The following is a 22765-nucleotide window of genomic DNA, read 5'->3' as shown; positions in this document are numbered from 1 at the left end:
TGATTATCTCAGCAGTCTGACGCTCTCGATGCCATGTAGCCTCAGTGAAGCCTCGGGGGCTTGATTAGTGCTTCTCTCCCATTGGTTCATGCCTTCTCCATGCGTGTTTGTGTGCGTTCTCTTTCGGTTCATAAGAGAAGATGGATTACGCCTGTTCTTGGTCTCCATCCATATCTGTCTCTCTGAAAACATTAGGCACTTACTCTAAGTACCATGAGTTCATACATCAGCAGTGTCTGTGACGAAGCCTTTCCCCCTGCAGTGTTGCTGCCATGCTGCACTGTACGGGATCTCATGCATGTATGAGCTGTGTTGATGAGCGATGGTGGGTGGAAGCTTATCGAGGCTTTAAGGATGTGTGTGTGTGTGTGGCAACACGCCGTTAAATGTGTTCCACAGTGTAGGAAGGGAGTTACAGATCACAATGCTTTTGGGACATAAAACATCAGAATTTCTGTCCGGTTGACAACCCCATTTCATACTTCCATGTCTATTCGGACTGCAACTGATTTTTGTTTTCATTAGCGATTCATCTGTGAATTGTTTGCTGATCAAACTGTATAATATCACGATCACAAGTTCCCAAAACCCGATTTAACAGTCCAAAGAGAACAAGATGGTCACAGCTCTGCTACCAGAAATCTTTTGGCATAAATGATCTAAACAGATAATCCAGCCGTCAATAATCGTTTCAGCACTGCACTAATCGTTTGATTAAAAAAATCAGATTGAAAGGATGTGTTTTGGATTAATCCAGTGGATTAAATGGATGTAAAATCCAGGTACTTTATCACATTGATGCAGAAAGTCCTGCACATCCCATGTTGCCATTAAAACAGCCTGGAATGAGCGTATACAACCAGTGATACTGAAAGCGTAGCTACCTCTGTACCAACAGTATAGAAGTATACATTGACTCAAGTGTGTGTGCCCCCCCCTCCCTCCTCTCTTGATCCTTTCACAGCCTTCATCCGTCCGCTCCTGTTTTTCTTCTGTCCTTTTCAACTTTCTCTTAATTCCCTCAAATCTCTTCCCTCCCTCCCTCCCTCACCCTGCGCCTCTCCTCTTCACTCCAAGAGCCATTCATAATCTGTAGCTTGATGGACAGATGGCGACTGAGGGAAATAGATGGGAAAAGAAGAAACGGATTGAAGTGCGAGCCGGCTTCTCATTTATGTTGCAGAGACTCACCAGTCTTTAGATGTGATTTTTCTCCTGCTCGCTGTCATTCAGGGGAAGCTTTTGGGTCAAGTGTGTGTGTGTGATGTGTGTTTTTGTGGCATAGAAGCTGCTCACTAACAGCCGAGAGAGAGAGAGAGAGAGCTAGAGGTAGAGAGAGGCAGGAGTGACGAGGACGCGGATAGGAGGAGGAGAGCAATGCAGGGAGGGGTGGATTGTGAGAGTGAGAGATCGAGCAGAAGAGTGTGAAGCTGCAGCAGCCGGTAGATAAAAGCTTTTCTCTTCCTCCGCCCGGCGTCTGCGAGCGAGGGATACGGCGGAGGAGCTAAGCCTAGCGAGGGAGAGACGGACCCAGGCTGCCTGCAGTCACCGGAGCTCCCGGCTTCCATCGGATCAGCAGGCCTCAAAACGCACTGCAGGACAAGACACACTCGAGGACACGTATGCAGACGGGCTCACGCAGCTGACCAGGGGACCGTCCCAAGCTCGCAGGCACAAACACACACTCGCCCCGTCTCCAGGACAGCTGCACACTTGCTGTGTCTCTGGCCTCCACCGTGTCAATCGGATCAATCCAGCCATGCTTGTCTGAGGGAGCCACGGTTGTCTTTTAACCGGAGACGCCCTGCGCACTTGTTGTTTTGCTCCCTGTACGTCTTTGTGTTTTTAAGGGGACATGGAGTGCGGCCCCTCTTGTCCTAACCTCCGCCGCGGTGCTGCGTGGAGTTCAAAACTGCCCTTCACTGGACGCTGAATCCCTTTGGCTCTGTTCCAGACACACATCTGCACCTGAAGTAGGTCTGCTACCTTGAGCTGGATCCGGCTCCTCCGCGAGATGCCTCTTCCTAATTAGATCAGTGGATGTGAGGAGTTATTAAGAGACAAACAGGAACCAGAGAGGACGGAGTTTGTCAGGCTGTTACCATCGTCGCACTGCACCACCTGATGAAGGGGAAGCTTGCTTGAGTAACTGGCAGACTGACACGGGAGGTTTATGATTGGACAGCGCTGGAACACAATTCCCAGCCAACTCTGGTCCACAGGGAGTCCCACACTGAGGTGCGGGGGATCTTTAGACTGGTGTCCAGGGGAGAGGCATGAGATGCTAAGCTGTCTGGGGAGGTTAAGGTGCCCCCAGATTCAGACCGACCCCCTCTCTACGGCACACAGCTGCTTTTTGTGGGTTTTCTGGACTACAGTGAGTTTGATTCCACAGGTATGTGGCCGCCCCACATGATCACCGTAAAGACTGTCAACCTTTCTGCCAATCTTGCCAATGGGATAAATTAACGCCGGTGATTTTGGATCCAACATATTGACAACAGTCCCTTAAGAGGAGCGCACACAAGCTGGAAGGATCGACACGTCACTCGAGACACCAGCTCAATGGGCAGGATAAATCGTGGGAGGATGACGAGGAGAAGCATCAGGGCGGGAAGCCGAAAGCTCTGATTGAGTATTTAACAAGCTGTCGGAGTATTGGCTGAATCTCCCTGCAAGCCGTGGCAGCATTGGCTGACTGGGCTTATCCTTCACCCACAACCAATCTGGACACCGCGCTGCCTCGGCAGAATGAGACACCGAGCCCGCCGGCACTACGATGGGTATCGACAGCTTCAACGTTGATACTACTTCCACTACGAGCACCGTGACGGATAGGATTCCCACCGATCTCTGTTGTGTGGCTGACTCGCGTTACGGATCGTACTTCTCTCCCTCTTGCACTGCAATAACATTACCACAGTAGGAGGGAGAGGCATCATTAATTCATGGGCTCAGATAGCTGCTAGATCCGAGTGTAGATAGAGCTCTTGGATTACCCACCGCAAAATGAGAGGGATCTGAATGAAACGGCAGCAGCAGTGGTGTTTTCCTCAGTCACCTCTTATAGTTGAAGGAACTCTGACATTGAATCAAGAAGTGAGAAAAGACACACATGCAGGTTGCGTGAAGCAGCTGGCGCTTCACCAATGGCCTGACTACCACCGGACTGCACTGCAATTTGTCTCTCTCCTACACTCCTCATCCCGCCTGACACATTGCCTCACACCAGGTAACTGCTCACCTGCCAAACGCCCGGTGATAAATCAGACAATTGACCCTAATATCTCTTATTGTCCTCCTTGTGTGGCTCTGCTAGCATAGCCGTGTCCTTGACTGCAGCCACAAGTCTTCTGGGATAAACGGACCAAGCAAAGCAGGGAGCTGCCCGCCCGTTTACACACACTGTTATACAGCAGGGCCCTTGGAGACAGCAGTGGTCCCTTCGGGAGCCTCGGTGAAGGACGGGTGGGAGCTCTGACACGTCGCCCTGCAGCTGTCAGCCTCGTGACTGAACCAAAAGACGGACTTTTCGTCTCGCTCCTTCGGTGATGGTTATACCAACCCTGTCTTAATTCACCAGGGTGGGTTTAAGATGCCGCCATGGAAAATGGAGCTAGGTGCGCTGTTCCTAACTTCCCATTACTCACAGGTGTCTGATTATTGAGGGAGATGTCAGTCACTTACTAGCCTATCTGTACATTTCCCCTCTACTGTCTTTTTTTGAAGGATGGGATTTTTGCTCTCGAACACCAAATGATGTTCGAACCCAAATGAACATTGGATTAACCGCCTGTATTTGTACACTATTATCTGTCAACAACAAGGACATGGGGAGCTCCATGGGTTGTGTCAGGACTCCTCAGGAGGGGGAACTCGCTGGAGCCCCCCCACTTTTGCCCAAGAAGCGTCTACGTTTCAGGCGTAAGCACAAGGGCAAGAAGAACAGGAAAGGAGAGTCGGAACAGGATGACTTTGAGCGACAAAGACGCCATGGGCCCGATGAAAGAGAGGAAGAGGATGAAGACGACGAGGGAAAGGCCGCACTTATAGACAGAGCAGATTTTAACAACAGAGCCGGGACTCTTACTACAGTGCCTGATATCCAGTTAGCTCATTCCAAAACTAATCTGCACAGCAATACCCTTTCCCCTGGCTCCGTGAGTGCCAGTGTGAGGGGCAACAGGATACTTGATGCGTCCCCCAAGCCCAGTCCAGCCTGGAGAGGAGTTTTCTGCATCCCAGGGGAGGAAGACACCGTCAGTGCCATCATAGATGTCTCCAGCATCCCGAGCCAAACCACAACCACCACCCTGGTCAACACAGCCCCATCCCTGGGCAGTACCACTCCGGGCGGTGGGAGGGTCTGTCTCGTTAAGGAGAAAGTCCAAGGGGTCCTGGAGAAACCTTGGGTCCCTCGGCAAAAGAAGGAGAAAAAAGACAAGGGGAAGAAAGAGAGAGAGGAAAAGGGGGATGGGGGGGTCAAAGGAGGACCAGAGGGAACTATAGCGGTGTTGCGGACGCCCTCAGGGAGGGAGCACAGAGGTGTGGCCCACATCCGTGAGGTGGATGGTAAACTCTGCGTGGTGAGGACTGTGTACCCCAGTGATTTTGGCTCACCAGTGTGGAGGGGCGGACGTGAGAGTGAGGTAGAGGTGCGCAAAGAGCCCCTTGCCCCGTCTCCAGTCACAGAGAATATTCTCAAATTCCAGCTGTCTGAGGAGGACCAAAGTAGAGCCAAAATGTCTGCATGGGATTTCTCCATGTCCTCTCACCAAATCCCAATTCAGGAGACTATTGCTGTCGAGGGTTTGAGCTTGGGTACTCCAGTTCGTGCACAGGAGCAGTCCTCTCTGTTAGAGTCGGGCTATGCCAGCGACCTGCCGCTGACCTCTCCAGAAACGGCGGGCACCACGCCCAGTCAGACGGACTGGGGAGGGCTGACCAGTAGCTCATCAGAGAGACTCGACTCAATGATGGAGAGTCCTCTGTCGCTGCAGCAACGGGCCACTGTACAATGCCTGCCACAGGTTTGCCTCCATCTTACTTTACCTCTTGCCCTCCACACATTAACTCCATGAGCCAACTGTCATAGATCTGTATCTCTATCTCTGTCTTGAAGAGTGCTTCGACAATTAGTTGATTAATCCAGAAGCTCCCCGCTGACTGGTACCAGATCTCAGAGCATTTGCTACCTGGCTGATGGCAAATAATATGATTCAGCAAAACGGTGCCTCTGTTGTCATGTGGTTGTGCGTGTTTGTTATCAGCTCTTAAAGACACTCTGCCTCTCTCCATTCTTTCCACCACCGTCCCCAGAGCCTAATCAACGCAGCACAGACCGTCTCTCCATCCTTCTCTCCCAGTATCCTCCCTCCCTCCCTCCCTACCCCCCCCTCCCTCCCTACCCCCCCCCCCCCCCTCCCTCACCTCCTTCCATTGCGTGTCATTTTCCTGACACCACAGACACTCGCCCACAGCTGACATCTGTTAGACTGTGAGAGACAGACGGGCCGGGTGTTTGTTTGCGTGAGAGACGGGTCACTGCTCCGAGTGACGCGGTTCCCTCTTGCTTTGAGCTGAAACTCGTCACTTTCTGAACTATTCCACAGCGCACAATACAACCGGGGGGGGGGGGGGGAGATAGAAGGGTGAAATCGGTTCATTACGTTGTGGTCTTTTTACATTACATTGAACTCTTTATTTGACTGTTTTAGGCATGTTTTATAGTTTGCCTGTTGCTGGGAGGGCTCTTTGTTGTTTTAGTTTTGGCACTTATTTCAATAACTTATAGTTGTTACACGTGTTTTGTTCAACATCAACTTTTTTTAATCAACAAACCAAACAACCTAGGCTTTGCAGATGTTACATGTTCCTTCCTGCCATGTATACACTTTGCCAAGAAAGTACTCTAAAACTGTAAAAGTGGTCTTGGAACAGTAGGAAGACTAACCAAGACGGTTTTATTTCGTTTGTGTTGAGTTAGAATGAAGCATATTTCCCAACCCTATTGTATTGTCAAGAAACAGCTGTGGTGCAGTGCCTCATGACTCCGTTGTTTCCTGTCCATATCTGGTGAAATATAGATTACAATGTGCCTGTTTCTCAAGAGAGGTTTATCATACACATATGTTTGGACTTCCTCCTGTTATTCCTGCCCAGCGCTTATTTGCACAGTACATGTTTGTATTTGGGATGCGAAAAATGTTTGGGTTGTCACTTGCAGCAAAGACAGCGAGAGTTTCTCTGCTACCTCACAGCGTTCAGCTCTCCTTCACCTTGAGAACAGAAAAGGCTGCTGCAGTCCACTGCAGTGGTACAGCAGATGACGGACGCTTTTTTTTCGCCCCACGGCGGCTGCCACCGTTTAGTTTTCCGTTGCCCTCCACGTTACACAGGTGGTACAGTATGGATGTGTGTTCGGCTGTGTTTAGCGCTACGTGTCTGGTTTGAGGCTCAGTTGCTGAGTCATGAGAAACAAACACGTGACGCAGTGGATCCACAGAGATCCCTGCTTAAGAGGGGTTTTTCCTCCTGGGCTATAATGATCGATACCCCTGTGTCTGTGTGCTTCATGTGTGTTTTGGTTTAAAGTGCAGCTGGCCTTTGTATGCGGGTGCCTGTGATGCCCGTCTCTGCATAAAAAGGGATTTGAAAATGTGCATTCATCAGCCAGACGTCTTTTTTTGTTTGTCGAGCCTCGAGGGGATTTCTACCACCACTGAAATATACCCACGTACCCCCCCCAAGCTGTCCTGCTGTCCAGCCATCATCTGTCTGTCCTTCGTCCGCCCAGCCATCCTTTTTCTTTATGGATTTTCCTTTTTTGTTATAAGTACCAGTAGAACTATTCCTTCTCTTCTCCACCTTCCACTCTCCCCCTTTGTTTTTATCTCCTCCCTCGCTCTCCCTCCTCTCCCCACAAACTTCAAAGAGGCCATGCTTTTAAAGGAGGGCTAGTCCAGAGCCACGGGGCGCATCATGGATGCCTGTAGCTAGATCATGGCAGCGCTACAGTCTCTGCTGCCACCTCAAACAAAGCTCTGGGTGTTTCTGTGTTCTTGTACCTTTCACTCACGTACACGTCTATACTTGCACATCACACATGGATATATATATACAGTGCATACTGTACATGTAGAGGAGCACCCAGCAGCAGAGATACGTGTGAAGTCTCAACACCAGGACTTCAAACACACACACACAATGTGACATGTATACTGCAGGCTATCTTGGTGGACATGAGTATGGATCATGTTCACTCTGTATACTCTGCATTGTGGTCTTGTCTGGTTTTTTGACAAATGCATGCGAGTGGTTATGTTACCACGTTCATGAATTCATGCGCTCATACGCTCTAGTTGTGCCGCAGATCTCATCGTCTCTGAGACGATGAGATCTGCGGCACAACTAGAGCGTATGAGCGCATGACGGTGTCATTAGAGGAGACAACGTCTCCTCTAATGACACCGTCATGGATGTCCAGTGGAGACGGAGAAGAAAGACCTGTAAGACACTTGTGTTATAAGTCATTTACTCACGATATAAGTACAAGATAATCACATAAGCAGGGCACGACAGTGTGGTTGACATTGACAACAATATTTAGAATTTAGCAACCAATTCTCAGCCCACTTTTTTTAAACATAAAAAGTAGGGATGGCAAACCGTGAACCCCAAAACAACCTTTTTAAAATATTTGTTGCATGAGTGATATCTGAAGATTACTGTTAGTCAGAAGCGCTGCACAAGTGTTTACTTACGTGTGCACAGGCATCTGTTTGAGAGACAATGGAGGATGAAATAGTTTGATTGTGGAGTGAAAAGTTTGACTGCCCTGTCAGCGTAAAAAAACCAAATGATTCAACTGTCAAAGAACCAGACGAATCTTCCCGAATAACCAAAAGGAAATTTGTGAAGTCTTGGGAGGCGAAGTACGGACGGAAAAGCATGTAAAACACCTCGATAAGTGACGCATGAAGTTCGCTTACTATTTACAATTTAGGTCTGTTGCCACTTATCGTATTATCAGCTGAGGCTTGGTTGCCATCCTGGTAACAGCTTTTATAAATGGGTGTTGAGCCTTGCTCACGAGGCAGAGTTGTACAGCGGGTTACACCGACAAGTCCGCTTCAGAGGAGCCCGTTCTCTTCATTAAACCGTTGTTTGGCTGTTTGCTAGCTGAATACCCAGCAGGCTGAATTAGCGAAGCAGCTGATGGTAAGTTCACTGCTCCAATGACGACACAGATCGTTGGCCTCACACAGTGGCTTACCTGCCGAGTCAGTCAGATGTGTTCACAATAAGAAAGTGGTAGTTAGCTAACCGAACAATATAGCTTTCTTGCTAACAGTGTGTCAGCGCTTCATAGAGATTTAGAGTTAGTACATTTAGAAGCCGCCACACACAGAGGTTGACTGTGGGAATGCGCTGAAATATTCTAAACACAAGGTTCAGCAGCTTTTTCAGGAGCTTTTGACCACAACTCACAACCTTCTTCAGCTAATGGAACTGACCCAATGTCTGTTCTTAATGGACCACACGATGATGAGCTTCATTCTTTGAAGAGGGCCGTGAGATACACTCGAAAGCTGCTGCCAACAAGCTGGTGAACCGTGTGTTTAGAATATTACAGTTCTTTACTGTCAGAGGCTCCAGTATATATCTCCACATGATGAATACAGGAAGATGAGGAGCTGTTGCAGTGGGAGTCCAGGCTCTCTGTGCAGATGCAGGCCTCACACAGAGAGCTGTATCGATATTCAGAGGGAGGATTAGAGGCTCTGTAGTTCTCTGCAAAGCAGGCGGAGCTCTGCAGGAAAGCCCATTGCTAAATATGCTAAGGTGCTAGCTGTAGCATACACTTCTTGGTGGCTAGGGAAAGATGTTAAGGGCGAAAAAACATGCTGAGGCAGCCATAATATCCGCTTCATGGTGTGAGTCTCCAACTGACATCAGCGGGTGAAAAGGTTGTGCGTGCTTGTGTCCACATTCTCCTCTTTTCCCTTATTTGCTCAGATGAGCAGAAAACTGTTACGTACGTGTGTGTGTGTGTGTGTGTGTGTGTACCCTCTTACTGTTTGCAAAGAAAATGATGACGTATAGACGTGTGCACACGCAGTTTGGGAAGAGAAGTGGAAAGAATACATTAGCAAGTGACCCAATATTTCGTGGGCAGATATAAACATGTATTTTGTGGAGAAACTGAGCATCTACAGAGCGTCAGATACCATGACATATACTGTGTACTCAGGTTCTGAGTTTTTAGCTGTTGAAAACCCAGACAGAACATGGAGGTGTCCTCGTAAAAGCCTTCGATCTCATTTTAAATTGATGCTTATCTGTGTTTATTATCGACTGCAAATATTGAAGTAAGTTACCGCGGACGCATTGGGCTAAAAGTCAGCAATTAACACGGTCACCGGTTGTTGGGGAAACTCCTGTTGCTCTGTTGTGATCCTGTTGGAAATCTGAGTCTGGAGTCCGCTGTTTAAATATCAACCCTGACACGCACACGCATACTGTTGATGTCTGTTGTGAGATGGTCTTTATATTAGTCTTACTTCTGTCAGATATTTATGTTTTTAGTATGAGTCCCGTGTAAAATGTCCGTTTGTTTTTATCATATTTAGTCAACCTCGTCCTGTTGTTTAGTTGACTAGAAACCTCTTAACTTTGTCAAAGAAAGCAGAACTCTTTTAGTTTAGTTTTAGTCATCAGATTATATTTAAAGAGAGATTCGTCAAGTTTATCTTTTTTAAATTCCATTTCAGTCCCGTCTCTTTGTCGATGAAGAGCGCTGCATGTTATCTTCGGCTGTCGTGTTTAATGAAGTCGGTGCCGTCGTGTCATCGCCTCGTTTTAGTCGTAGGACAAAAAGGTCGTAGACCAACGCATTTAGTCACAGTTTCCGCTGATGGAGTTAACACTGGTGTGTTTGTGTTATTCACATTATGTGTGTAACAGTTGGTTAATCTCTGTTTCTGTCTTTGTCGTTTGCTGAACACGAATCTTAACAAATAGTACTTTGTGTGAAACCACATGCAGTTGCTCCTCCGCTGCTGGCCTTTCTCTTCTCATCTTGTCTTTATTGGCTGTTGCTGCACTCTCCTTGCACACACTGAACTTTCATACCGCACTATGTTAGCAACAGGGAGAGAGACGGTGCCAGAGGGAGGCTTGTTGGATGGTGAGTGAGGGAAGAAGGGATAACAGAAGAATACTGATGACGGTCGCTACGTATACATCACTCTGCCTCTGTCGCCGTGGACAGTTGGACCTAAAGAGAGCTCATTGATGGGATGAAGCACACAGAGGGAAAATGGCGGTGTAGCTCAGTGAACAGAAGACGTAGATGAAGTAGCTGTCAGTCTCCATGGAAGCCTGGTTTCTCTCCAGGCCTTCAGTAAACATGGACTTTATCATCTTCAGGGGCTTTCAGGAGCTGTGATTAACACAGTCTGTTGTTTCTCCTCAGTCAAAGAGTACAGTATTTGTTTGCACCATCATACAGCACAAGCCAGAACAATTGAGGTTGAATATTTAGATGGTGACATTGAGACATATTTTTGAAAAGGCCTAATCATTTTAAAGCATTACCTAAGACAGATACTCGATAATGCAAAATCAACACAATTTGTGTCACAGAGTTAGTGGGTAGCGCAAGTCCCTGGCTGAGAAAATACTTCACACATGACCCCGTCTCTAATAGTCACAATGACATCAGTGCAGGGGGGGGGGGGGCATGGGTGAAAAGGCTGAGCAGATGAAAGAACACGGCAAACTGAGGAGACAGATCGAGGTTAAAGAGGAGGAGAGGCTGGACAGAAGGAGGGGGGGGGGGGTACACGAGCTAATGAGCAGGCTAGATGATGGAGTAAGGGAATACTGAAAAATAACTTACATTAATATAGAAACACATGCAACCAGATACACACTGTGTCTCTCACACTGAGGGTTATGGATCACCAGGAAGATGAATGAGGAGTTTGAAGGGAGAAGACACGTTGAGTGAAAGTTACTTGAACCTCTCCAGTGAGTTTGTGTCTCGTAGAGCCACAGCTGTCTCGCTCAAGATGAGTTTCATCCAGTTCTAACCTCGATGAGTTTCGCTCAAACAGCTTATTTCGTCTGCTGTGTGTCACTATGGTGACTGGCATGGAGAGGCTTCAAGATGGAACGTAATATGTGCAGCGACATCTGGAAAGCATTTGGAATTCCTATGATTTCTTTTTCTTTTTTGTGAATGTACCGTGATCGATTCTGCAAAGTTGAGTCAGGACTTGCAACTCAGTTTGTTTCAGTACTTTTGGCAACACAACGGAGAATTGCAGTTGTTGTTTTTGTTGGCAGTTTGTTTGTGTTTCTGATTTCTGTGCATACAGGAAACAATGAATCCCAGCACTAAGCCCTACTCTGCCTCTCTGCTTCCTCCAGATTTCAGAGATCTACGTGAGCGGTGAGTCGGGCGACCTCACGGCCAAAGAGAAGCTGTTGCTATGGAGCCAGCAGGCGACAGAAGGCTACCCCGGCCTCCGCTGCACCAACTTCACCTCATCCTGGAGCAACGGACGCATGTTCAACGCTCTGCTGCACAGATACAGGTCAGAGGACGAGCAGCCACGTCGTATCACCTGTTTGTTGTTTTGGTTGAGTAGGTCGTCAACAAAATATTAGTTCTGGCGAGTTTAATACCTTTTTAAAATGATACATGTAATAAAATATGGTAAGACTGTTTGTTGTAAACTGCACTGCCTTTGCGAAAAATACTTAAAAAGTCAGATATTTCTGAAGGCACGGTTGGAAGGTGAACACCACACACACTACCAGGAATACTCAGATTGAACCGGCTGCTAAACAGATACAGCAGATAAGAGACGAGACACACAGACGCACAGCTTAAAGCACACCAACAAAATGTTTGTGTTCCAGGCCAGACCTGATCGACATGGAGGCGGTGTCGCGGCAGAGTAACCGGGAGAACCTCGAGCAGGCCTTCGAGATCGCCGAGTCGCTAGGGGTGACCAGCCTGCTGGACGCTGAGGGTGAGACTGAACGCTCAGGGTGGAGCCAACACTGATTTATTTATAATGATTCAACTTTTAGCAACTGAGCTTTTTTTCTGGGGAGCTGTTGTCCACTCTGAACGAGAGGCTTAACCCTCTCAACCCCACAACCTCGTCTTTGGGTTTAAAATGACACCATTCATCACGGCCAGAAACTACGTCAACAACTGAAATAATGCTATTACAAAAAAACACTTCATTCTACATGTTCCATTTAAAGTTCTGCCAAAAATAAACGCTTTGCACAACACCGACCTTTTGGAGAACATTAGATTGTGTGCTCTTCATCAGCGTAACTGTGAACTAACTGTCATTTATGGTTATACCTATTTTCAAATTGTCAGAGTTTAAATTGGGTTTAATCCTGAGCAGAACCATAAAATGTCATGATTTCTTCTAACTGACAGCATGATAAACATGTTTTTATTTTTGCGGTTTTCTTTCTGTAATTTTCCATTTTTCTTTCTCCTCAGACGTTGATGTTCCATCTCCAGACGAGAAGTCGGTCATCACCTACGTCTCCTCCATCTATGATGCCTTCCCCAAAATCCCTGAGGGAGGAGAGGGCATCACCGCACAGGCAAGTCCCACTCTGCTCCACTCATGTACACCAACGTTACTGTGAAACAATTTAGGAATTTGTTCTGGTTTGAACTGTGCCTGTACATTTGTTTTTGTGAATTTGTAATGTGTGATTTCACACCTCTCCTCCTCCTGCTCTCTCCTCGTCCATCATCAGGAGGTGGACCAGCGCTGGTCAGAGTACCAGTCCAGGTTCTCCTCTCTGCTCCAGTGGAGCCGCCAGCATACGGCCCTCATGGCCAACAAGAACTTCCCACAAAACCCTGTGGAACTCAAGGTGAGCATCATAAGCAGTTTCCTGTTGCTTCTCCGTTCAAATTTGTATTAGAGTTGGCGTTGAAGACTGTTACTATACTGTTACTATATCCACATGAAATATCGTTGATGAAAAGAGACGAGAGTAAAATAGTTAAAAATATATAAAGTTAACCAAAGTCTCTCTCTACTCTCGTCACATTCCTCCTTCTCTGTCCCAAGCTGCATTCTAAATCCTTCTAGTTTGACTCGAGGGACACAATCGGTGTTGGCTGGACTCGATTGACTGAAATCCTCAGTATAGTCTGATGAGTAATAAAGGACATTTGAAAAAAAGACTAATGGTGCGTTCACACCGGTCGCGTTGATTTTTTGACGCTCGTCGAGATTACATACAAAGTCTATGCACAGACGCGATGAGACTGGCGCGCCGCGATTTTGCGATGCCGCTGCACGTTGGACGCGTTATTGCAGTGCGGTGGACGCGGTGGAGGCGTTGGACGCCGCAAAATCGCCAACGCGCGAGTTGAAATTTTTCAACTTCAGCGACATAATCGCGTGACGCTGTGGCGCGATAGCCTATCAGCGTTGAGTTGCTCCCCCTGTCGTCACTGGCTTCCTGCCGTTGTTGAATCAGGAAATAAATCCTGTCGCCGTCTGTGTTCACCCAGAGCTCTACGATACCTCATATCAATAGAGACCGGACCAAACTATGTGTATGCATGTGTGTGTGTAAACCATACGGTACAAACAATGAATAGAAGCTGCCGTATTTACGTCTACGTGACGTTATTGAGTGCTGGTGGAGCTGCTACGATGTTAGCATAGCCTAGCACCGATCCATCAGAGCTCCATTGAGAAGACCAGTAACCTACAAATCGGTATCATTACGTAGTTATTTCGGAGTCCCTTTTTGTCGGAGAAGACAAGTACAAATCGGCATCATTACGTAGTTATTTCGGAGTCCCTTTTTGTCGGTTTATTGCCGTTGAATCACAGCCAAATCAGTTTATTTTGTGTTCCTACAGCTGTAGTAAACAGCGACCGGTGGCTTGCTAGACACAGTGAATACAGCTCGATACAATCCACGGAGCTCCTCTGAACAATATTATGAACCAGACATGACGGCGTTTGGCATTCCGATGTTTGAGGGACTTCCACAACACGTACAAAGCAGCAATTGTCCTTATTCCTGTCATGGTTGACGGCGGAAAACAATGGCGGCCAGATCGAGGCTTCCAGGACGATAAACCACGCCCCCTCTCCGGCGCTACGAGATTTTGCGGCGACCGGTGTGAACACGACCGGCGGCGCGTTGGACGCTTTTTTGCAGTGCGTTGGACGCTTTTTTGCAGTGCGTTGGACGCTTTTTTGCAGTGCGTCAAAAAATCAACGCGACCGGTGTGAACGCAGCATGTCAGCAAAAAAAACAATTGCTGACAAAATAAAGAAACATTTTTGACTAAAAATATGACTTTTGGTCAACGATTTGTGACTAAAACTGAGAAGCATTTTTGTCTAAGAGCACAATCTAAAACAGCTGCCAAAGTTAACACTGGACACCTCTCTCTCTCTCTCTCTCTCTTTATAGTTCAATGTTTAAAGGACACCAAACCTTGCAACATCTAGCGAGATTTAGGTTTTTTTTAATCTTGGATCTTGTGATCCAAATAACCTCATAGCAACATGCTTGTTTGTTATTGGGAATCAAATCCCTGTAAATTAGCTCGGCTTGTTCTCTTCAGTCCCACCAACATGCAGTCAGGAAGAAAAGGAGCCGACGAGCAATTTCTTTCATACAATGGACGACAGCAGACAGAGTAAAAATAAATAGATTGCAGAACAGATATGTGATGTTGGCGAAAAGAAGAGAAGGATAATGTGAGAAAAGGATGCTGCTGTGATAGAAATAATGTCTGAAGACGAGGAGAGAAGGAGGAGGGAGGGGAAATGAAGCGGTCATGTACGAGATGCTCGTTGATGACTAATGACCATCCAGAGAGCTTTTACTGTACCTGTGATAACGGGTATTGACTTGTGTCTGACCTTAAACTCATCAGTAACTTGCTTCCTCCTCCTCCTCCTCCAGGCACTTTACAACGAGTACGTCCATTTTAAAGAAACGGAGATCCCTGCCAAGGAGGCCGAGAAAGGTCACATTGAACACCTCTACAAACTGCTGGAGGTAAGAGCGAACAGGAGGGAGGAAGAACATGAACGAGTGAAGAGAGACCTCGGCACCGTGCAGAGCTGGTTGTCCCTATGGCTGAGACCCATGATGCACACTCTGTTCTGTGGGTTTTTGTGGTGTTTGGTGTTTCAGCAGGTTTGTGAGTTCAGTCATAGGCTGCATTTCCACCGTTTTGCTGTTATCAATGTTGCAGATTGTTTCATTGAACAGAAGACACATGATAGTCGATGATAGTTCCTCCTTTATTCTCACTCAGCTGATTGCACCAGAGTGTTCGTCTGTGGTGTGACTTATCAGCCGACTAAATGTAGCGCTAACGTAATGGAGGCTGTTTACGGTGTTTGTGGGAACCTCCGGGTCTGAAAAGGGAAGTGCCTCAAGCTTGCATTCTTCCAAATTCAGGCGACCTCAGAGAAAGAGACTCTACTTGATTTATTACCTCAGTAAACATGAGTTTATGGTCTAGCTTCAAGTCTTCCTCAGCATGATGGTCGTTTGGTAAATTATGGTCCATTTAGAGTCAAACAGACCATAAAGCAGAGCATGCTTTAGAGCGGTGATACCCTGTGATTGAGAGGTCTCTACCAGACACGCGCATTGCGTCATACCCAATGAAACCACGCCCACCCGAGGGGGAAACAATCGTCGACTACAATGTTCTGTTAAAGGCCAAAAGTGAGTGACAAGATACGACGTCAATGTGAAGCCATAGATTGATTTCCTTCCGGTTTAGGTAGTCTGTCTGTTCAGCGTACGCTGAAACTAAAAGACACAATAAGGACTCGACTGTTCAATTTTCCCTAAAGTATTTGCTACCCAAAATTAGCATCCAAATTTGTATCACAGTAAACGTACGGATGCACCTTTCTAACCAAGCTAGCGTTAGCTTCTACCAATGCGCTGAATGATGAATGCTGCTGTAGCAAAAGCATAACCCGCCTTTTTGTGCCTCAACTTGGCTTACCCTGATATTCGTACCCTAACCCAGTGGTTCTCAAACGTTTACTGTCGCGCCCCACTTTGGAGGAAGAAAAATGTTCATGCCCCACCGCCACAACAAAATTGTAACAAAATGGTCTATGTTGAACTTTTATTGAAATAACATTTTGTGACTCCTCAGTCTGCTTTTTGCAAATGAAGTTGTCTGTGCAAAAAAGAACTACAATTTGGCAAAAAGCCTCATGTGGACAGGTGTTGTAAATTAGCATTTCACTTCAAACACTTAACACGGTGCATCTGGGCTTTGTGCATAAATGTATGTTACAATTCCAATGCTACTGTGATGTCCATATCAAATAAAATAAACATAACTATTATGATTATGACTATAATTATTATGAGATAGTAAGTCATTGTTATGAGATAGTATCTCATTATAATGACTTACAGGATCTGTATGTTTCCTCACAGTGGCGGAAACGGGCTTCCATACATTTCGGCATGTATTTATTAATTACTTAAAAAAAAAAAAAGAATTCTGCATTCCCCCTGCGCCCCACCTGTTTGAGAACCACTGCCCTAACCAATCTCATGCCTAAACCTAACCAACCAACCAGCGAAGGCAACGAGTACTAGCCAATCAGAGGCTGAGTAGGGCGGGTCGTGCTTTCGACACAGCAAGACATTTAATTCAGCTGCCGCGCCTTGCTTTTTTCCAACTCCGCCCTTTAGTCCAAATATGGTCATCTATGGTTCCAAAAAAACAAGATGGCGACGGACAACATGCGGAAATTGTGGCTTCAAAACGGTCAACCAATGGGTGACGTCAGTGTCTACGTCCACTTCTTATATACAGTCTATGGCGTGCACTTGCACTGAAGCATCATGGGACGTTAAGTATGTAATCACTGTGTGTGTGTGTGTGTGTGTGTGTGTGTGTGTGTGTGTGTGTGTGTGTGTGTGTGTGTGTGTGTGTGTGTGTGTGTGTGTGTGTGTGTGTCTCCAGGTATGGATAGAGTTTGGTCGTATTAAGCTTCCTCAGGGCCTCCATCCCAACGACCTCGAGGAGGAGTGGGGCAAACTCATCCTGGAGATGCTGGAGAGAGAGAAGGCTCTACGGCCGGCTGTGGAGAGGTACACACACACACAGACAGACACACTAATCCATTCAAATATTGACTTCAGCAGGATGCATGCAATTAAGGAAAAAAGGCTGATGCAAGTCCTTGTGGTCAATTTCTCATCAAGTGTGATTTTCAGGAGCATGCCCCTTTAATCCCTATATATGTGTGTGTGTGTTTTCAGGCTAGAACTGCTGCTTCAGAGGGCCAATAAGGTCCAGAACATGGCTCTGGACTGTGAGGAGAAGCTCACCCTCGCTAAGAACACACTCCAGGCTGTGAGTGCTCTTCCTTTTACAGACACATGCAGGGGCGTCGGGTTTATGTTCGGTGAATGTTGGATCATTTGCAATATGTTAATTATCGGCCTGTTGCTGTGTGGACACAAACGTACTTAGACAGCTGGTCCAGTTCTTCTCTGCTCTGTTGCCAATTATCTCCGACGGAAGATCATCTTTTTACTTTATCCACAGAGTCACTTTATTAGAAGCCCTTATTTGATATATTTATTTTATTGAAACCAAAGTCATCTTGCTGTTATTTGCTGCTAATTTAGTTTCTTTGTATTGTTTACTGAATCCATGGCCAGGGGAACACCAGACATTAGAACATTAGAACGCCTATAAAAAGAACTTCACCACATAAGCCAAATGAACAAAAAAGCAAAACGCTCATCCATCACCTGCCTGCTGTGGTGTCCAGGACTTGTCTCGAGTGGAGAGCGGCGAGGCGGTGATGTGTGAGAGAGAGCTGGCCTGCTACCTGCAGGACTGTGAGTCTCTGATCAGACAACTCAACCAGGAGCTGAAAGTCCTCCGAGAGGAGAAGTACTACCAGGTGGAGCAGCTGGTGTTCAGGTGAGTTTCTAACAGGGAACGAGAGGAGGGTTCAACTCTTCTCATTACACATTACATTACAGTCATTTAGCAGACGCTTTTATCCAAAGCGACTTACAATAAGTGAGTTCATTCCACTGTGGGGCCAGGATAGAAAAAAGCCGTGACCGGGTCGATCGGCCGCAGGGACCTCTGAGCGACGGGGCGATTGAACACCAGACGAGTTGTGAAACTTAATTAAAACGTGTGATGCCTTTCAGTGCAGCTGTTAACTTATGTACTGTACCATTTAGGCCAATCAACTCAGGGAAAGGAGTTAGTAAGTAACTATACACGTGTTTCTCACATCACCAGAGTGTCTTGCCTTCAAGAGGAGCTGGTCTCCCTCAGACTGCAGTGCTCCAGTGTCTACAGGAAAGGCCACTTCTCCCAGGCCCTGGGCACCACGGGGGCAGAGCACCCCAGCCAGAGAGCCACGGATGGCGGCCTGACGCTGGGCCAGACCCTGCTGGGAGCCGTGGGGGCCGTGGGTGCACTCGGCGCCGCCCTCCTGCGGCGACCCACGGCCCGTTCCCAGCTGGTGGCCATGTCGTCATCAGAGGACGAAGGGAGCCTGAGGTTCATCTACGAGCTGCTCGGATGGGTGGAGGAGACGCAGGTCAGAAACTGTAGCTGTAGTGTTGGAGGATGCACGTAGCCATTGTTTTCATTATTGGTCATTTTTTCTGTCTTGATTATTCGATTTAGTCTATGAAATGTATGAAATACTCTGTTTACAATAATATGGAATAAAAGCAGCAAATCCTCACTTTTTACACAGGAACTTTTGCTCTATCAATAGGAAACATAAATACCTGATAGTGGATCTTGGACCCTGTACAGAAAACAGTAAAACATTATTGGAAAGCATTTATATTTCGGGGGAAAATGAGATTCATTCTTCCATAATATAAAGTATGAAACTGTCAATAGATTAAATATTAATATTACAATAACAGCATCAAATCTACATTCAAAAGCCATTACAAGCCTAAAAACATATTCAACTGAAACGAGACTTAAAAATATTGAAAAAGTTAAGAAAACAAATGTTTTTCAGTGGGCTAAAAATACGACATATTTCGTTGCTCTTTGTGTGTCTCAGGACCTTTTGGAGCACGCTGAATGGGGCGCCGACCTCCCCTCCGTAGAAAACAACCTCCAAGAGCACAACGCCGTACACAGCGCGGTGGAAGAGCTCATGAGCAGCCTGCAGGAGGTGCGCAGCTACGAGGTACGCACACACCGCTCACACAGGAACACGGAGATCTCCGGGCTGGGAGCCGTGGGTTTGTGACGACGCTCTGCCTTCCTCTCATTCAGGCTGAAGTATCCCCCAACTTCAAGAGCAGTTACTCTGAAACCCTGGTCAAGCTGGAGCACCAATACTGCAAACTACTGGTCAGTCTCTGAGAAAGAAGTGTGTGTGTGTGTGTGTGTGTGTGTGTGTGTGTGTGTGTGTGTGTGTGTGTGTGTGTGTGTGTGTGTGTGTGTGTGTGTGTGTGTGTGTGTGTGTGTGTGTGTGTGTGTGTGTGTGTGTGTGTGTGTGTGTGTGTGTGTGTGTGTTAGTGGTAACACTTCTTTGTCTCCCCTTCCTCAGTTAATCCCATTACACCATGACAGGACTCTCATGCTAAGAACACTTAACTTTGCATCTGCTCTCTTTTTGCCCCCCCCCCTCTTTTGATGTCTCTGTCCCCTCTTGCTTCTTGACTCTTGATATATTTCTGGTTTTACGTGTGTTATTAATTCCTAACACTGTATGAATGCATGTTTTACTTCGGTTTTGCTTTCCTGAATTAAAAGATATTTTGCTTCTTTCTTTTTGAAATACTCAAAGTCTTACTCTCTCAGGTTTGTGTGCACGTGCGCATAGATGCATATGTAGCTTAAATAATAATAGATGACCTAATCTTAAAAGATTCATTAATATCCTTGTTATGAAAGCTCATTTAAAAATGGTTTAACAAATGCTAATTTATTCTAAAATCCCTGCAAACGTACAACACCAACAGTATAATCCCCTCTAACACCCTCAGGACGGAGGATGTCTTTTTACATCTTTTTATTTTTCTCTGCACTGCTGATCAGCATGACGATGATGTCTGTTTGTGTGGTTGCCATAGGAACATTCGTCATGGCGCCAGCGGAGCTTGGAGAGCCTGCACGCGTTTGTGGCGCACTGCACCGAGGAGCTGATCTGGCTCAACGAGAGGGAGGAGGAGGAGATCGCCTTCGACTGGAGCGACAACAACGCCGGCATGAACGCCAAGAGAGAGTTGCACAGCGTGAGTGGAGGAAGGGTTCACCACCTTCCTGTCGACTGCACACCGCAGACCTCTGGAAGATGTCTATTCAAAGAGAAACGAGAGGCATACATAAAGCAAAGCCTCCCTGCACAGTTTCTACACAATGCAATTATGTCCAAATAAGTTTTCTAAACACACAAACAGTCGTGTTTACACGCACACAAGCCAGGCCGGGGCCGTGAAAAAGCAACCCGTAATCTGCTGTGACCACCCGTCTTTTCCTGCTCTGTTTGCAGGAAACGAGGTTAGAACTGGATGAAAAACAAGACGTGATGAGGTCGCTCCAGGAAACAGCCAACCGCCTGTGTCTGGAGAACCATCCAGCCAAACAGACTGTGGAGGTGAAGCCATGACTTTATGCACTGAGACTGAATGACCTTTGAAGATGCCGGCTTTTGCCTTTGACTCATTTATTGGAGCAGTTCACCTCCAGCTGCTTTTACTGGACTGTGCTCTTCGTGATGTTTTGTTGCGTTGCATTTTTAGAAGTCAATAAATGTAAATTGGATTTAAAAAGGGCAGAAGGTAAAATGTGACCTTTTGTAAACCTTTTTGCCAAACACTTTATATCCAATATAAATATTAACCGTTTTGCCTCACTAGGGACATTTTGGTTAATGCATTTGTTAAACATTTTGGCAAGTTTTTTTAATTTTCAAAGTTCCACCTCAGCTCCTATAACACGTATATAATATACTGTACCCAAAGTACAGACACTCAGACCCTTAAAGGTGCTTTATAAGAGATCGGGAGCATATCGATTGCCTCTTAATGGCTCTCAACATGGCGACGGCTGAGCTGCGGCTAGAAGCAGCACAAACCAGTGGTATTAGGTAATTGAACTGGTATCTAAAGGTTTAAATACTGAAAATGAATGAATAGTTTGTAGAAAACCACATAATTATATCAGTCCTGAGATCATTCTGGTGACTTGGTTACATGTTCACACTGCCTGTTGTCCACCGTGTTACTGCACAGTCTGAACAGAAGCACCATCCCCGCTGATGCCGCGTAGCTCCCCTTTGAAGCATGCGCTGTATGTAACTGCTGTGTGACATGTCTCTGCGTGCTTTCAGGCGTACAGCGCGGCCCTGCAGACTCAGTGGCAGTGGGTGAACCAGCTGTGCGTGTGCGTGGAGCAGCATCTCAAAGACAACACGGCGTACTTCCAGGTGAGGCGACCAATACCGTTGCATCTTTGCTCCCGAGCAGAAAGTGAGCGTCAGAATATGTAAAATAGAGTTTTCACCAAATCCACTCGGTGACCGCTGTTCTCCTTGTTACCAGGTGTACCATGTACACAGAATATCTCATGTTCACTGTCCTCTACAGGTCCCCGTGAAAACATTCTAATCATGTTTACTGTTCCTGTCTCCCGTGTCAGTTCATGGGTGATGCTCGGGACTGTGAGTCGTACCTGCGCCAGCTCCAGGAAACCATCAAGAGACAGTACACCTGTGACAAGAACAGCAGACTGAGCAAGCTGGAGGACCTGCTGCAGGACTCCATGGTATCTGCCCCTCTTCAGTTTGTACCTCCACTTCTGAGCGCTGCACTGGTCAATTTTATGAGCTAAAACAATTCGCGTTTGTGTTCTTCATTTTTAATATACATAATTTTCTAACTCTGTAATCCTCAGATGTTTGATTTGAACCACCTGCAGTAAATGAAGGCAGCAAATTCATTAAACTAGAAAAAATGAATTGAGGACGCTTCCTCAATACCCTTGAGCAAAGCAGCTTACCCTCAAATGTATCGAAGATACTCGATAGGAAACAGTAGAAGTTGAATGAAGTCTTTATTTCAGTACAATCAATCCGGGAAGGGGCTTCCCCTTCAAAATAAAAGGTTCTCGTTTACAAAGTCTCTTCTCTCTCTTGGATACTGTTACTTGAACCCTTTCTCCTCAGCTCTGCGTCAGCTGAAACAGGTCTGGCTCTACACATTATCAACTGGTTGCGGGGGGAAAACACTGTGGCGTGTTTGTAATTCATTCAACCAATCACAAGTTCTTTAAAGTGGCTGCTGCTTGTACGTTTTTTCAACTTAGTTTAGATTCTCTGGATAAATGTATATAGATGATGATGATTCTCTTTTATCCCAGCTTCCTGCGTTCCTTCAGGTTTAGAAGCTCTGCTGCCACCTTGTGTCCACAGAGCAAACCTATACATGAAAGATGTAAAGAAGCTTTAACAGGAGCTAGTTGTGCACGTATGCAAAGCACAGGAGCAGCAGGGAGCTGCAGTAGCTGAGGTGTTAGCACACCAGCGATTGTTGCTGTGTCTCTGGCAGCCACAGCACACCACATGACGGGGAAGTAATCTGTTAGAGTGCCTTTGCTGAATCATCCCCCCCTCTCCATCTGTGTCCCATTTGTTAGACTGCCATTTTCACACCTACCTTCTACACACACACACACACACACCTC

General features: G+C 46.6%; 1 protein-coding gene across 1 annotated transcript in view; it reads left to right on the top strand.

Moving 5' to 3' along the window:
• Positions 1 to 3830: 3830 nt before the first annotated feature.
• Positions 3831 to 22765, top strand: part of macf1a (microtubule actin crosslinking factor 1a) — a gene marked incomplete at its 5' end in the record, with an annotated part of 117677 nt that continues 98742 nt past the window's right edge. Inside the window, 16 exons of the mRNA XM_079288262.1 lie at positions 3831 to 5030; positions 11437 to 11603; positions 11932 to 12044; positions 12539 to 12645; positions 12805 to 12924; positions 14992 to 15087; positions 17039 to 17166; positions 17338 to 17431; positions 17856 to 18010; positions 18344 to 18647; positions 19134 to 19262; positions 19352 to 19429; positions 20155 to 20316; positions 20574 to 20678; positions 21414 to 21509; positions 21722 to 21847. Of these exons, the coding sequence (XP_079144388.1) occupies positions 3831 to 5030; positions 11437 to 11603; positions 11932 to 12044; positions 12539 to 12645; positions 12805 to 12924; positions 14992 to 15087; positions 17039 to 17166; positions 17338 to 17431; positions 17856 to 18010; positions 18344 to 18647; positions 19134 to 19262; positions 19352 to 19429; positions 20155 to 20316; positions 20574 to 20678; positions 21414 to 21509; positions 21722 to 21847 (3180 nt within the window). The remainder of the gene's footprint in view (positions 5031 to 11436; positions 11604 to 11931; positions 12045 to 12538; positions 12646 to 12804; positions 12925 to 14991; positions 15088 to 17038; positions 17167 to 17337; positions 17432 to 17855; positions 18011 to 18343; positions 18648 to 19133; positions 19263 to 19351; positions 19430 to 20154; positions 20317 to 20573; positions 20679 to 21413; positions 21510 to 21721; positions 21848 to 22765) is intronic.

This window comes from Melanostigma gelatinosum (genome assembly GCF_949748355.1).
Source record: "Melanostigma gelatinosum genome assembly, chromosome: 17".
In the NCBI taxonomy this organism is placed as follows: Eukaryota; Metazoa; Chordata; class Actinopteri; order Perciformes; family Zoarcidae; genus Melanostigma; species Melanostigma gelatinosum.
This window is presented reverse-complemented; position numbering and strand designations above follow the sequence as displayed.